Genomic DNA, 14385 nt, shown 5'->3' with positions numbered 1-14385 from the left:
TAAGTGCTGCTTTTTAATTTTCCAATGTCAATAAATTCTGAATATGTAGAAACTTCGTCAAATTTACTGAGTGAGGATTTTCACCATCAGCCCTTTTCAGACCCAACATACGTTGCATTAGAGGTTTCATTAATCTGTTAAAGTGATGATATTCATCTATTCAGACACTGGTTATTTTAAATTTCTGTACCTCAAAGCTAACGTTATATCAGCATAATAAATTCGTACCAGCGTCACAGGGCAGCTGTGGCTATGTAAAGCATACCAGCAGTGAATGGAAGGAGCTGAGAAGATCACGTTTCTAGATGTTTAAGCTTTTTAAGCGTCCTACTGACGTCTTGTTTGCAAGGGTTTAGATGCACATAAAATAAGTTTTTACCACTTCTAGAAATCCTATGTGTCCAGCTGGGTTTACTGTATTCACCACCGCGTGCATGTCCAACTTCATCTATCGGAACAACACCCGCTTAACACTTAACACCCACAGCAAACATGAACTATTGTTTTTCTAGTTAATTTGGCTCAAATGTCGCTATGCCAAATGAGGGTTAGGAAAATCATGGAATCAAGAAAGTTTGTAACATGGTTTTATTTTTTTACTTAATGATGCAATCAGTTGGAATTCCCCTAAAGGTGAGACTCAACATATATCTTCACGTTAATTTGACTGCAGAAGTTCAGGGTTTTGCTGTGATGAAATTGAAACGTACGTATTACTACGTCAGGTTTAGTATGACAGCTGTTACAGTTTGTCACAGGGAAAACACTGGGGTGACCATGCAGACGGTACACCCAACACGGTAAGTTGCCATCAGTCCTTTTACTGGGAACTACTGGTTTTACATGGGTCTTAAAATAAGTTTACAAGTATATCAATTTTTTTATATATCCAAAACATTTGCTAACGTGTGATATTTTTTTCTTTTTTTTTTTTTCTTTTACTTCCTGTCCAACCTCCATGTTCAGCTTTAATTCAGAATGGTCTTTTAACAGCCAATGAGCATGCACAACCCAAGGTACCAGCAAGAGTTATGCATGTTTTAAACATGGCATCACATAAAAAGCGGCTATATTCTATCATGAGCACCAGTGACTATCTAACCAGGAAGTGCGGTCTCCTTCCCTTTGAAGTCCATTTATCAGGGAGATCCTATGAGGCGATACAGACTGTACAGCTAAAGTTGAATGCACTGCTGAAGTCATCCCTAATTCATGAGCATCCCGTGTCTGCCCCCCTCCCGTCCATCGTGAAATCCCAGGGTCACAAGCCCAGGTCGCCAGGCAGAGCCATCCCATCCTCTCACCGGGGAAATTGAAATTCGGTGGCTGACGTGCCAGTGGAACGGTGAAGGATAGGGGGCGTAATCTCTGATGACACTGGCTCACAGAGCGCTAATAAATCTAAGAATTCCCCAGTCACTTCTCATCAGGGCAGCGATGGCAGACAGTTCTCAGACCGGCGAAGACTTCCAAAGCTGCCCTCCAATCTGCCCATATAAAAAGGAAAAATGACAGTAGTCTAAGGAGCTGGTTTTCTGGCCTGTGTCATGAGACTTTATGTAACTATCATGACTGATCATACCCTGAGAGTCCGGAGATGTTTTTTAGCTCTTAATATGTTTATTTATTTGTTGTTTGGCCCCTTTATTAGTTATGTGGGAATAACCTAAGAAGAGCAGCCCAAGTTTAGTTTTGTTTCATAGATTGCTTGTCTGCTTCAGGTTGGTTGTTTTACTGTCAGGACACGGTGACGGCTGCAGCAAATATGACAAAAAGTCAATTTTATTCAAATCTGCTTTAAAGCCCCCTCGACTATTCTTGTTCCCGGCCCCTTCTTTCACCTACATCGCATGCTGTTGGTGATTTCTGACCTTGCATGCTCAGGAACACTGTGGGACCTTGCTAAGGTCTCCATCAGACAGTGGCTAAACTGGGTCAAAGCAATGGCAGGGGTGCACAGAGGGGAATTGTATAACTAAGAATAGATTAGCTGCCAGCATTTCTGTTCGAAGACCAAAGCTAAAAACAAAGTGCCTTTCATACATCTGCACTCCAGTACGTCTGGATAGAAGTATAGTTTGCTGTCATTTGCCACCAGACAGTGTAATTAATCCGAAATTTGTTGAATTAATAGATCTACAGATCCACGCACTGTGGATCATGAGAGAATCATCGATTTACTCTGACGACAGAAACCAAATACCGTTAAAAATAAAAGCAAAACAAAAACTGAATTATTCTGTCATCATGTTCACTGAGTTGAATAGTGCTCTGTATTGAGATGAAAGCATACGATGAAAAATATGGGGCTGTGAAAGGTGTCAATTTCAGGGGATTTGTATATGAATTGATCAGTGCTACTGGGAGGGAAAAACTGCAAAGAAAAGATGTTATATGACACCAATACTAAAATTGTCCAGTCATTTTCTGACACCCTCATTTTTAAATGCATCACAACTTTGAGTGGAATGTATGAATAATGTTAAATTCTTCATGGTGTGTTAAAGATAATGGGGAAAAGGTTTTCCAGTGAGTTCATAATGAGAAGAATGAAATGGCTATCACATCTGTGTGTTTAGGTCTTGGCATAAATCTCTGTGACAGAATTAATACAAGTATTAACTGAAGTGACTGATCTTCTCATTTAGCTCTCTGAAATGCAGGAAATAAGCAAATTTCTCCAAATGTGACAGTATTGCCTTAATAGGATTTTTATATGTAGCTGCTGTCAATACAGTGGCTGCTTTTCTCACCAATCTGTCAGTGGGGTTACATGGCACTGAAAGGATCAGATAATTGGCTAAATTACAATAAGAATGAGTTGAGCAAGCGTAATTATCCTTGGATATATGACGGTGAATGAATCGAATCAGAGGCACAAAGCATGTCATACTCCGATGCGATAGGTGACGCTGTACCCATTTCAACTATTGCTAACAGAGCCACTTCCTGTTGACCTCTTCAACATCAAACTCAGGCATTTGAGAAAATGGCGAACGAAGAGCAAGATGAAGCTACGTCCTTCTATATTTGGTCTGTGATGAGCTGCTTGTTAAACAACGGCGCATTCTCCATCGCGTTGTTTGTTTCTTTCTGACGGTGACAACAACAGTAATATCGTCTCCTTTGACTTCCGGGTCACGACCCCGGGAAAAAAATCTCGAGCATGCGCAGAACGCAGTCTAATTCACCCGTCAACAAGCACGTTTATTTTGACTTTCAACCGATATATCTCGGGGTCTGAATCGGATCGCGAGTAACTTGATTCGATTAAACTTCTTGTCGGATTAAGATGTCTACATGCACTTAATAACTCAATCTTATTGTAAATTAGCCAATTATCTGATCCTTTTCAGTGCCATGTGACCCCACTGAGTGGTTATGGAACATGGATAGTTCTCAGTTTCAAGTGAATCGTCTCATAGCTTACAGGAATTATATCATGAACAGTGAATGTCAGAGGTAACCATAAAGTTTAAAAGTGTTTTTGTAGCTCTATGCATATAATCTTCTGTGTTTTGTTGTGGAGTCGTCTGATAATTGACAATTAAAGATGAAGAAAAACAGCAACGCAGCCTTGAAGTCGTGCTGCTGGCGTTATAGCAGACAGACAGCAGTTACAGGGCTGATAGACACAGATGGTTGATGATTGTGGTGTGTTTGTGGTGGAGGAGATGAGATGTCTGTCTGCTGTGGCAGTGCTTGAGAGACTGCCTTAAGCAGTGATACTGTCATTTCATAACTCACAACATTGATCTGTCCTCTTTCTCAGCAAGCCAAAAAACAAACCGATCAGAGTAGATAAGAGTCGCGGGCAGCTGTCAGGGAGGAAGAACGCTGAGTTTTCCAAGAGCCAAATTAAAGACTGCCGTCCCAAGATCAATCACAGATGATGACTGATAGTGTTAAACGACACAGACTTGTTTATACAGGCTTGAAACTAGGATACGAGAGGAAAGTTGGCTTTAACAAACTTTTTTTGTATCGCACAAGTCTTTATAGTCTCTAAAATGACTGATGAAGAGTTTGCACAATAGGTGACAAGAAATGAAATTTGCTTGATTTGCCCAGATATATGTGAGCCAACCAACCATCTATAATCTTCATACTACAGTATTATCTTAATTTTCTTCAGAACAAGCAGTAATTTAACAACAATACGTCCACGTGGAGTGAAGAAGGTTGACATAACATTTTTAGGCTGCTTATTCTTTTTCTTTTAATCTATGCCGGCCTCCGGTTTCCCTGACTGTACAACATTTGTAACACCCCCCCCTTCTGCCCTGGAAAACTTGGACTTCTTGCACAGGTGCAGATTGTACGTCCCGGCCAGCAGTTGGAAGCTGTCTTTGGGGTGCGTTCATGAGCTGTTTAGTTGTTCAGAAGCTGGTGATGCAATGAGGCCATGCTTGTTGGCACTGGTTCTTTAAGTCAGTGATGTGTATGAGAATCCTCAGGCACACTTGTGGAGAACACTACAAAAATCCTATGTTGCTGCTAGTCACTCATATTATCAGATACTGTATGGTTGTACAAACGCAGTAGAAGTTTTGGGTGATTCTGTTGTGCTTTGAGCTTTTACTGCAGGTTGCTCATTTTAAACATGAACTATTTGCCATTTAAAATATTTTTCTTTGCATAAAACAAAAGAAAAGCTCAGTTTTCTCCTGCGCCAGACATGACTCGCGATGGGATTGTGGTTAAAAGAGGAATCGTGTCGATGAATTAAAGTATTTTAGAATAAACTTGCGTTATTATTATTATTTATCAGTTTGGTGTGTGGTCTGAGCTCTCAGGCTATATTTTGGGATCTCTCATAGCGCAATAACGCACAATGATCTGCTTATGCAGAGGTGGAAATGAATGCGGTCGTGTCTCTGTTATTTTTACATTTTGTTAGATTGTGGAAAAAGGGAATAACGTTTCTCCTTTAAGGCTTGTCAGTCATGGTATTATTGCCTGGGATGCATCCAATTGCAAATATATATATATATATATATATATATATATTTTTTATAGTTACCTTTTTGATCACATAAACTGACTACACAGAAACCTTTTGGTAGAAACTGTTGACTTTTCTGTGTCTGTTTTAAGTCGGTGTGTGTTTTCAAGCATGGGCCAGTGTCCCTGAACAGTGAGCTCACCTTGAAGATGCTCCCACAACGTCAAATGGGTCTCGAGCAACATTGAGTGTTCTTCATGTTTCATTAAAATATGGAAACAACCCTGAGCAAGAAAAGTACAAAAGACCCAAGCAGACTTTGCTGCTGATATTTTACCTTGTGATGTTTCCACAAAACACTGTTACTGCTACAAATATGTGCACACACACACACACGCATGCACACAAAGTCCGACTCGTTGTGTGCGGTAGTGGTGTGACGTTGAATTAATGGCCGCCCTTCCGCTTTAGCCTCATTATCTGTGCTGGGAGCCTGCACCTGCCCGAGGAAAGGATGGCAGTCATCCGTCATCCTGTCCTTCAGTCTGACTGACATGTCAGACACGCACACACGCACACACGCGCACACACACTCACACACATGCGCACACACACTCACACACATGCGCACACCAAAAACCCGAACACAAGCACTCTAAGACACGGGTAAAAAAAAAAAATTTGTGCATCCGCACAAACAACCACGGTAACGGTGCACAAATGAGGATTGATTGGTTGTATGTACTTCCTCAAGATGAATATAAACCGGCCACGTTTGTTCACTTTTACTTAGTTTGTGTCTCATGCACTGAGCACAGCTTTTGGTGTGGCTTCAGTTAGGTGACTCACAGATTGCAAATAAGTAGCTCCTAGATTTTGAGAAATAACTATTTTAAACAGATGCACTGCCCTCCAACAGAACTGGAACAGTGAGGCTAAGTCATTTATTTTTGCTGTAGACTGAAAACATTTGGGTTTTACATCAAGAGATGGATATAAGACAAGAGATCAACATTTCAGCTTCTATTTCCAGGTATTTACATTTGGATCTGATGCACAACATAAAAGATGGTCCCTTTTTGTGTGAACCCACCCATTTTTTTTTCATGTTTTGTTGTGGAGATGTGTCCGACTACATTGATTATTCAAACAAAAAATAGTACTGAATGTCTAAGCTCAGCTTCGGAAAACATCAGCAGTTGATGACAGAGACATTGTGACAGCTGTTAAGAAAGATCCTAAAACAACTGTTAGTGACATCAGGAACAACCTCAACTGGCAGAAGACATTAATGAACGAAAGTACAGAGGCTAAACCAGAAGATGCACACCACTCATGAGCAAGAAGAATAGATAGGCCTGGCTGGAATTTGCCAAAAAGTACAGAGATGAGCCTCAAAAATTCTGGGACAAAGTTTTATGGGCCGATGATACAAAGATGAAGTTTTACCAAAGTGATGGAAAGGTTTGGAGAAGAAAAGGATCCGCTCATGAGCCCAAACATGCAACCTCATGGTATTGTCATGGCTTGGGCTTGCATGGCTTCTTCTGGGACGGGCTCATTAATCTTCATTGATGATGTTAACACATGATTGCAGCAGCAGAATTAACTCAGAAGTCTGCAGAAACATTTTGTCTGCCAGTTTAAAGAAAGATGCAATCAAACTGACTGGGAAATCCTTCATCATGCAGCAAGATGATGACCAAAAACACACTGCCAAAACAACAAAGGAGTTACTCTAGCGCCATGCTTGGTTTAGGGGATTCGCATACATCTACGATACCGCCGCTGTCGCTTTTTCTGTCGAGATCTTAAGATTTAAAAAAAATGCTAACGTGATTACAAACCAACTCTACGTTAATTCTTTCAGTTAATGAACTAATTTAAGAAAATACTAGTTTAATGTGACGTGTGAATTGACAGATCTAACTTCTGTGTAATAAGTAAGAGAAAAGGCTCACCTCTATATTATTATTATTATTAAGATCAAAGACAGCAGCTTTTGACCTTAAATGAAAACCACATCTCGTTTTTTCTGGACATCAGAAATCTTTGAGAAATTATGTCATAATCTTTTCTCATAAAATCTCCTCTAATTTTAGCAACCAGTGCGTGTATAACCTAACAAGCACTTTGTCTGTTTTTTTTTTTGTTTTTTTTTAAAGGTGTTTGGGTACTGTTGGCCTTTATTAGACAGTAGTTAGGCAGAAACATGGAGCAGAGAGTATCAGGGAAGACATGCAGCAAACAGACTCAGGCCGGGGCTTGAACCTGGGCTGGCTGCATCACAGCCTGTACATGGGACGCCTGCTCAACCAGTTCAGCTATACAGCGCCCCACAATTTCATAGGCGAATTTAATTTAAATGCTTTACTATCAACAGAAAATGTCTTCTTAAAACCTTAAAATTGATTTCTCAAGAAATAGCCTTGTAGCAACAGCAAATTACCTCGTTATATTATCTTTCCCCTCCATATCTCATCTGCATCTCTTTAAATGGAAATTGTACTGATACTAGAACCTGCCTGATGTACACCCCTCACCAATAATCTGTGACATGGACGTGCAATGTGTTGGAGCCAATGACGGGAAATTTAACTATAGACTAGTATGGAAGAGGACGTAGAGGTGCTGCTGTCAGTGCTGCTCAGTGAAGCATGGAACTACCCCCCCAGCCCGGTGCATTTCATGCATGGATTCAGTTCCTTTATTTTGCCTGGCCCCTCCTGGGACTGGCAGTGATGATCATCTGCTGTAAAAGAGAAAGATGTGTTTTGGATGCAGGAGGGAGGAGGTACAAGAAGGCGGAGGAACGTGTAAACTGCTGATGTAGATTTTGTTTCAAAAGGTCTCTTGATGACTATAATTGACCGACACTCTGTCTCCCAAAGCTTTATGCACCAAGTCTTTTTCCCCCTCTCTGCTTCTACAAGCTAATGACACTTCAACAGTAATTATACGTTTTCTTGTACAGTTTGTAAAGAATACTCCTGCTTAACAGTTTATAATTCAGTGAAAGGGCTACAGAATTTTGTCAAAAAAGTAGCACAGATGCAAGAGTATTTTTGTTTAGTGTGTGTGAATTAGTGCGTTTACGGATGTGTGTGTGTGAGTGTTGGCCCACTCAGGGGAATGTGTTTTATATGCTAATTTTGTTAATGTGTATAAGCTGCTCCAGCCCATTCTCATTAGGTTTTCATTAGTCTCTTTTATGGAAATGCACAGTGACTATACTACAGAGCATCCCACCAGCCGGGCTGTCTGACAGTTAAGGGAGCCGTTCCCTCACACCAACACCTCAGCCTGTCTGCGTCACTTAGCCCTTCAGACAGAAAGTCGATTTGGGGAAGTGGTATCAAAAAAAGTTGCTAAATCAGTTTGGTGTTGAGACTTAATCTGTTTTTTTCTTAACACAAGTGAATAAAGATAAAGTTAGCAAGAAGAAGGGATGTATGGAAAATAAAGTTGTCATCCATGGAGGTATTTTGCAGCTGACAATTTGAGCCAAGTGGATGTCTATACTCATTCAGCTTCAACTTTCAAGTTCAAAGAAACTTTTCTGTTGGCAGGTAGATCCAGGTGCTTCACGTTATTAAGATTGACAGCAAAAAAGTAAATCTAATACACATAATTTTAAAGAATTACAATTAAGATAGGTTTGCAAAAGATGAAAAGAGGTAAAAGGTTTGACATTGTGAGACTAAAAGAAGAGCAGAAGTGTCAAACAGAATGTCTTAGGAACCAGATGTAAAGCAGGATAGCAAAGGGCATCCCCTGAACTAGCGCTAGCTGTAAGCCGTACTAAAATAGTTTAAGTCTAATCTTAAAAAGTTGCGAAAGTCGCCTCCGGAACTGAAACTTAGGAGGAGGATCCACGGTAAAGGGGCCTGAGGGCTCTGCCACCTTTTTCTACACCTGGAAACTCAAAGAACCACTAGCTGGGTTGCAGGCTGGGTTGCAGGCTGAGAGCGACGCGCTCTGTTAGGATAATATGGGACATACGGGGGTCCTTAAGATCGGATAAAGCATGGTTATTCAGAACTGTGTAAGTCATCAGAAAAGTGTTAAATTAGATCAAGAATTTCCCAGGGAGCCAATGGAGAGGTTCCAATACGGGTGAAATACAGTCTTTATTGCTGGTTCCTGTCAATGTAATGCAGCATTTTGATCCTGCTGAAGGTTTCTCAAAACTAGTGATTTACTGGTATTGATCATTCAACATGTTAACAACAGCAGGCACCAAATATTTTTGGCGTGATAACTTCTTTGTAATGGCCCTGCCATGAGTGCCTTCATCATATCATTGTTTTTTCATGTAGACTTTTTAAGCTTTGCTGTCAGAGATGCTGCTTCAGTTCCGGTTATTGCACCTTCTTGTTCTCAGTAATTAGCATTGCAGATAAATAAATTGGGAGGCGTGGTACATGCCACAAAGAGGACATGCAAGGTAGCAGGAAGGGGAGGGGCAGCCGGTAATCCTGGAGCATTGTTGATGATAAAAATAAGGTGTGACTCTGCTCTCAGGCATCTCTCTCTTATATCCTCTTTCCTTCAAGTGAACCAGTGTCCCGTGAAATTGGGCTCTAAATTACGAGAGTGGCGCACTCGGTTTGAAGGTTTTAAAAACGATCCGCTCAGCTGTTAAGAACATTGACTGGACCCCAGCAGTGAGCAGCAGACAGTCCATGGACCTGACGTTGGTCTGAGACCAAACCAGTGTTGATAAGCAGAGAGATTGTTTCCCCTTTATCAGCTTCTCCAGGATGAGATGGTTCTATCATCTTCATCGCTGGCATCATTATCAGTTCAGGTCAATAACAGAGATTGGGACGATTTTGGGAGTCAGACCTGTAAATCAGAACCGTTTCCCCTGTTTGTCTTGCTTGCCCCTCCCCCCTCCAGTAAAACATTGTCTTTATTTGAATAATAAGGCTCTTATCTCGGTGAGTTACTGTTCTTCTGCCCACTGCGTTCCCTCACTATCGCCGTTTCTCTCTTCCACCTCTCCAGTTTGTCTTTAATCATCCACATCTTCCCACACCCTCCCCTCATTCAGTTTTTATCTGCTACCCTGGCCCTCACCTCTCCTTGTCCCTCTTTCCCACTGGAGAGAAAGTAAGAGTAGAGATATTGGATTCTTAAACAGCACATTTATGTTTATTTTCTATCATGCTGTTTGGTTTCTGATACAAATTGAATCAACTGTCTCACTGTAAAGCTTCAAACATCTTGCCTAGATGGATCCAGCTCCTGGGTATAATAGCAGTGAGCTATTTCTCGGTTATTAAATTTCCTAACATTTGAAATACACCACAGTGATGCTTTCTAAAGCTTAAAGTCATTGGGTGACCATATTAGTAGCTCAAACAAACCAATCAAGAAAACTCTGAGAGAAAATAAACCTATTTGAGGTCCGGTTTCACCCTCATTTGTCTTTTCCAATGCGTTTGGGTTTGATTCTAAAATGGATCTGAAAGCACTTGGTCTTATCTGAAGGAGTCAGTCACTGTTGTCAAAGCTTTGAATGAACTGATATGGGTCATCAGTCACGGTCCCGTATGCATGAACTAATTCTGCTCCACCTCCTCGTCCCAGATGGAGAAATGCCCTCCCATATGTTTGAGCACGCCCAAATGTTGCGCTCACAAAGAACATATTGAAGGGGCTGGCGCGGCTGCACATGCACGTGTGATTGGGTGAGCCTCGTGCTGCAGGGGCTTCAGGTAGAAAAAGCCATTTGTCAGCAGTATCTGCCACTCAGGTCGAAGCCAACAAGATGTGGACAAAACTCAATTTCAGCATTAATGGAATAACGCCACGGTTAATGTGCCGTCTACTGGAGCAGAACCCGAGGTCAGCCCAGGGTTGAGCCTTTGGGTGCTTGGTGCCGCATCACGTGGGCACATCATTAGATTCCCAGTCATGGTTAATTCAGATTACCACAATAGTGATGCTGTATTTGAAAAATAATTTAATCGTTCAGGAGTTTTGGAGCCTGCATTAATCACCTTCCTTGAGCTGTTGAATATATAAGTTGAGACTGAATAATGACGGGCATTTGACTTGTGTGTTTTGTAATGTGCATTTCTTTTGCTCTCAGGGTTACTTCTTGCTGTTTGAATCCATGCTGGACTCCGTCCTGTATGCCAGAGACCTCTACTTGGCTGATGGTGGCTCAGGTAGGTGACACCCCCTCTGAGCTGAGGTGGCACAGACTTTAGCTGCATCATAATCTGTGTGCTTATGTTTCAAACTGTTTGAAAACACGTATTAAAAAAAAATTAAAAACTGAGACTTTTCTCAGACGTAGTTTGTATTGGTGTGAGTCTTTGCCACCCTCGTGATTTAATTTGATTATAATGAATCTGTTATCAGTGTACTGTAGCTAAAGTCAACATCTTTCTGTTTGAAATTACTTTAAAACCATGCATTGCTACTTTTTCACAAAAAAATATACAATAATGGCTACATGACTGGTTTTACTTGGCTTAATTTTTGGTTGTAAGATCCAGTTGTAGCTGTTTCTGTGAGGTTTTGTTAGCATTTACCACAGTCTTCAACAGCTGGTGAATCTCCATAAATGAACAGTATTGATCCTTAGCGATTAAAGAGACCTCTTCCCTCTCTAAGTTTGGGCACGGAGTTAACAGATTCTTGTTCATTTCAGGCGGATTTTAGGCTGCCGTTCTGAAAAGTTGCAGACGTTTGATCGTATCGAAACGGCTAACACGATTTCTGATATTCGTTGTATAACCAAAGAGCTGTTTTTGAGAGGCAGATTTTATACAACACATGCTCCTTCTTTGGTTTGTGCTTTCTAATGAGTTCAGGGCCGTTTCCAGATGTTCATATCACTCGATGCTGTTTTCTTCCACCGTCACAGTAATGTTAAATTAGCATTGGAGCTACTGGAAAAGTAACTTTTCCTTCTTATTGATCATAAACTTTCATTTTGAGCTCAAAATTTGAGTTGTCATTGTTATTCCATCAGTGTAGAATCATACATATTTTGATCGACACTTACTTATTACTATTTTCAGAATAATTGATGAGTGGTGGAAACTGATAAGTTCTTCATAATTTTTCGCAGCACTCACAGTTTTCATTCTGCAGGAAACAGTTTTTTTCTAAACCTAGGATAATTATTCTCACAATGTAACTCTGTAATCCAAACTGTCTCATAGACTCCAGAACAAAATTACAGCGGGAATTTTCCTACTTCACACCATTGCATTACACACCATGAGTTCATCAAAGTTAATAAAACCAGTGCCATGCATATGCTTGACCCATGAGTCGCTCTGCAATGCAGAGAGGAGAACAACCTTGGTATTTCTTAAGTTGTTTTAGTTATGCGAGGAAAATACGTGTTTGTGTTTTAAATATATGAGAAATAAGTAGCTGTACCGATATGCGAATTAGCAATGTGTTAATTACCTTAAAGTCAAAAACTGAGATGTACGCAGTGACCCAAATATTCATCTATCAAAAAAACATAACCCCTGATCAGATACTTGAGATCTGACTTGCTTTTGATAGCTTCACCTTTAACTTTTTAGCAGTTAGCAAAAAAAAAAAAAAAAGAGGTCGTTAGCCTGAGCAGTCATGCCACAATTCCTCCAAAGTCTAGTTCTGTTAAGAGTTTTCTCCTAACACCGTTTTGGCTCAAAATTATGAATTGTTTAATATTACTCTGTAAATGATGTGTTTACTTGCCATTAAATACTAGGACTGTGCTGAGTTCTTCTCATGCCAGGTCATATTAAGCGTGTCGTCTGTCAGCTGGGAGATTGACGTAATGACACATCTGAGAATGACTGAAATGGATGTTTTCGAAATCGTTTTAACGGCAGGAATTGGTAACACCAGAATTGAAATAAACACTGGAAAGATAAAGAATATCTTAACATCTTTTTTTGCCAAAATATGTTCCCACTCAGCGCCATTTTACAACACACTGTCATTAAACCCTGAAATTGGCACCCCCCCCAATGATTGCGATCAGTTTATGGAGATACAAACAAACTAATATTTTTCCACACCATCCCAGAGTGTCACGGTTTTGGAGCCATTCGTCACCATAGGGCGATAAAACAGTCAGTTTCAGACAAAGCCAGCCGTATATCCGTCAAAACACCAGTCCACGACTGGTGGTAATGCACCTCTAAGATAGTTGCTAACCCTCAAGAAAACCTGAATGACCTTCCAGGGTACAGGGGAGCTGAAACGTGGAGGAGAATGAGTGCAGCTGAAAAAAGCCACGAAAGCTTTTATCTTCCCAACCTGTCCCATTGCATTAATGATCTGGAAGTGGTTTGGATTCAGTAAAAATGATGAACAGATTGATAGAATGCGCAAACTTTGTCGTCGGTTTATCACGTGAGAAACGCGACGAATTGAAAAGGTTTCACCCCAGTGACTACGCAGAAACTATGAAAATGCGGGTCGAACAGTAGTTTCATATTTCATTGTAAAGTTCATGGTTTAAACATACAGACGTTTTGTGATCCAGACTTTTCTTTGGAAGTTGTGATTACAGATTTTCATTTTACATTTATAGTTTTTACTTTAGGAGGAGAAAACTTGCGTTGTTTCTCAGTATGTTTGCACAGTTGAGTGTTCATACGGTGCAACTTTGTTGAATAAACTCTAAAGTTGAACTATTTTTTTTATGTTGCTGTTATTATTAGTATCCTTTTGAAGTCGACAGCATTATCAAATTCTTGATTAATATAAAAACAATATTGTGATAATATTTTTTGCCATATCGCCCAGCCCTACGTCACCAAACGCCACAGAACTGTGGGGTTGGATCTGGTTATTCTGGTCTAGTTTGACCAGCCTTAAGGATTTGGATGAGATATTTTCAGTTTTTTGCCGCAATATCAACTATACTTAAGCCCAGACATGTCTATGTGATGGAAAATGCATATTTTTAAGGGTACGTTTGAGTTGAAATAACCGTAACCATGTGGTGCACCAAGACGTGACATACATGGAAAGACCTCCCTCTTGTGTCATCACCGTCAGTGCCACAGACTTAATGACTTGTGCCAAATGTGACGGTTCCACCAGACTGCCTTTACGGACTCTTTGGGACGTGAGAGAGCGGTCACACACACACACACACACACACACTCAGAAATACAAATCACGCACACACGTGCACAGACAGAGGGGCAGCCACAATGACAGCACCTATAGAGACAAATCTTCTCTTGAGGCAGGTTGGACAGGCGAAGATGTGACCTGAGTGGGGCTCAGAGTTACAGGTCAGAGGTTAACGTATGGCTCCGACAGACGGTGCTCTACTGGATCTGCTGCTCACCAGAGCTGCAGGAAGTGAAATGAAAACACTCAAAACTAGGAAAAACGTTCTTGTGGCATTAACCAGCGACACTGCTGCAATAGCACTGAATTATAAAATGAAATTTAAGGTT

The 14385-nt window shown here is 40.7% G+C and overlaps 1 protein-coding gene across 1 annotated transcript in view; it reads left to right on the top strand.

The window, feature by feature from the left end:
• prmt3 (protein arginine methyltransferase 3) overlaps positions 1 to 14385 on the top strand; it is a 63006-nt gene that overhangs the window by 11137 nt on the left and 37484 nt on the right. The window contains exon 11 of the mRNA XM_075466764.1: positions 11046 to 11124. Within this exon, the coding sequence (XP_075322879.1) occupies positions 11046 to 11124 (79 nt within the window). The remainder of the gene's footprint in view (positions 1 to 11045; positions 11125 to 14385) is intronic.

The sequence above is a fragment of the Odontesthes bonariensis genome, chromosome 1 (assembly GCF_027942865.1).
Source record: "Odontesthes bonariensis isolate fOdoBon6 chromosome 1, fOdoBon6.hap1, whole genome shotgun sequence".
Taxonomy (NCBI): domain Eukaryota; kingdom Metazoa; phylum Chordata; class Actinopteri; order Atheriniformes; family Atherinopsidae; genus Odontesthes; species Odontesthes bonariensis.
This window is presented reverse-complemented; position numbering and strand designations above follow the sequence as displayed.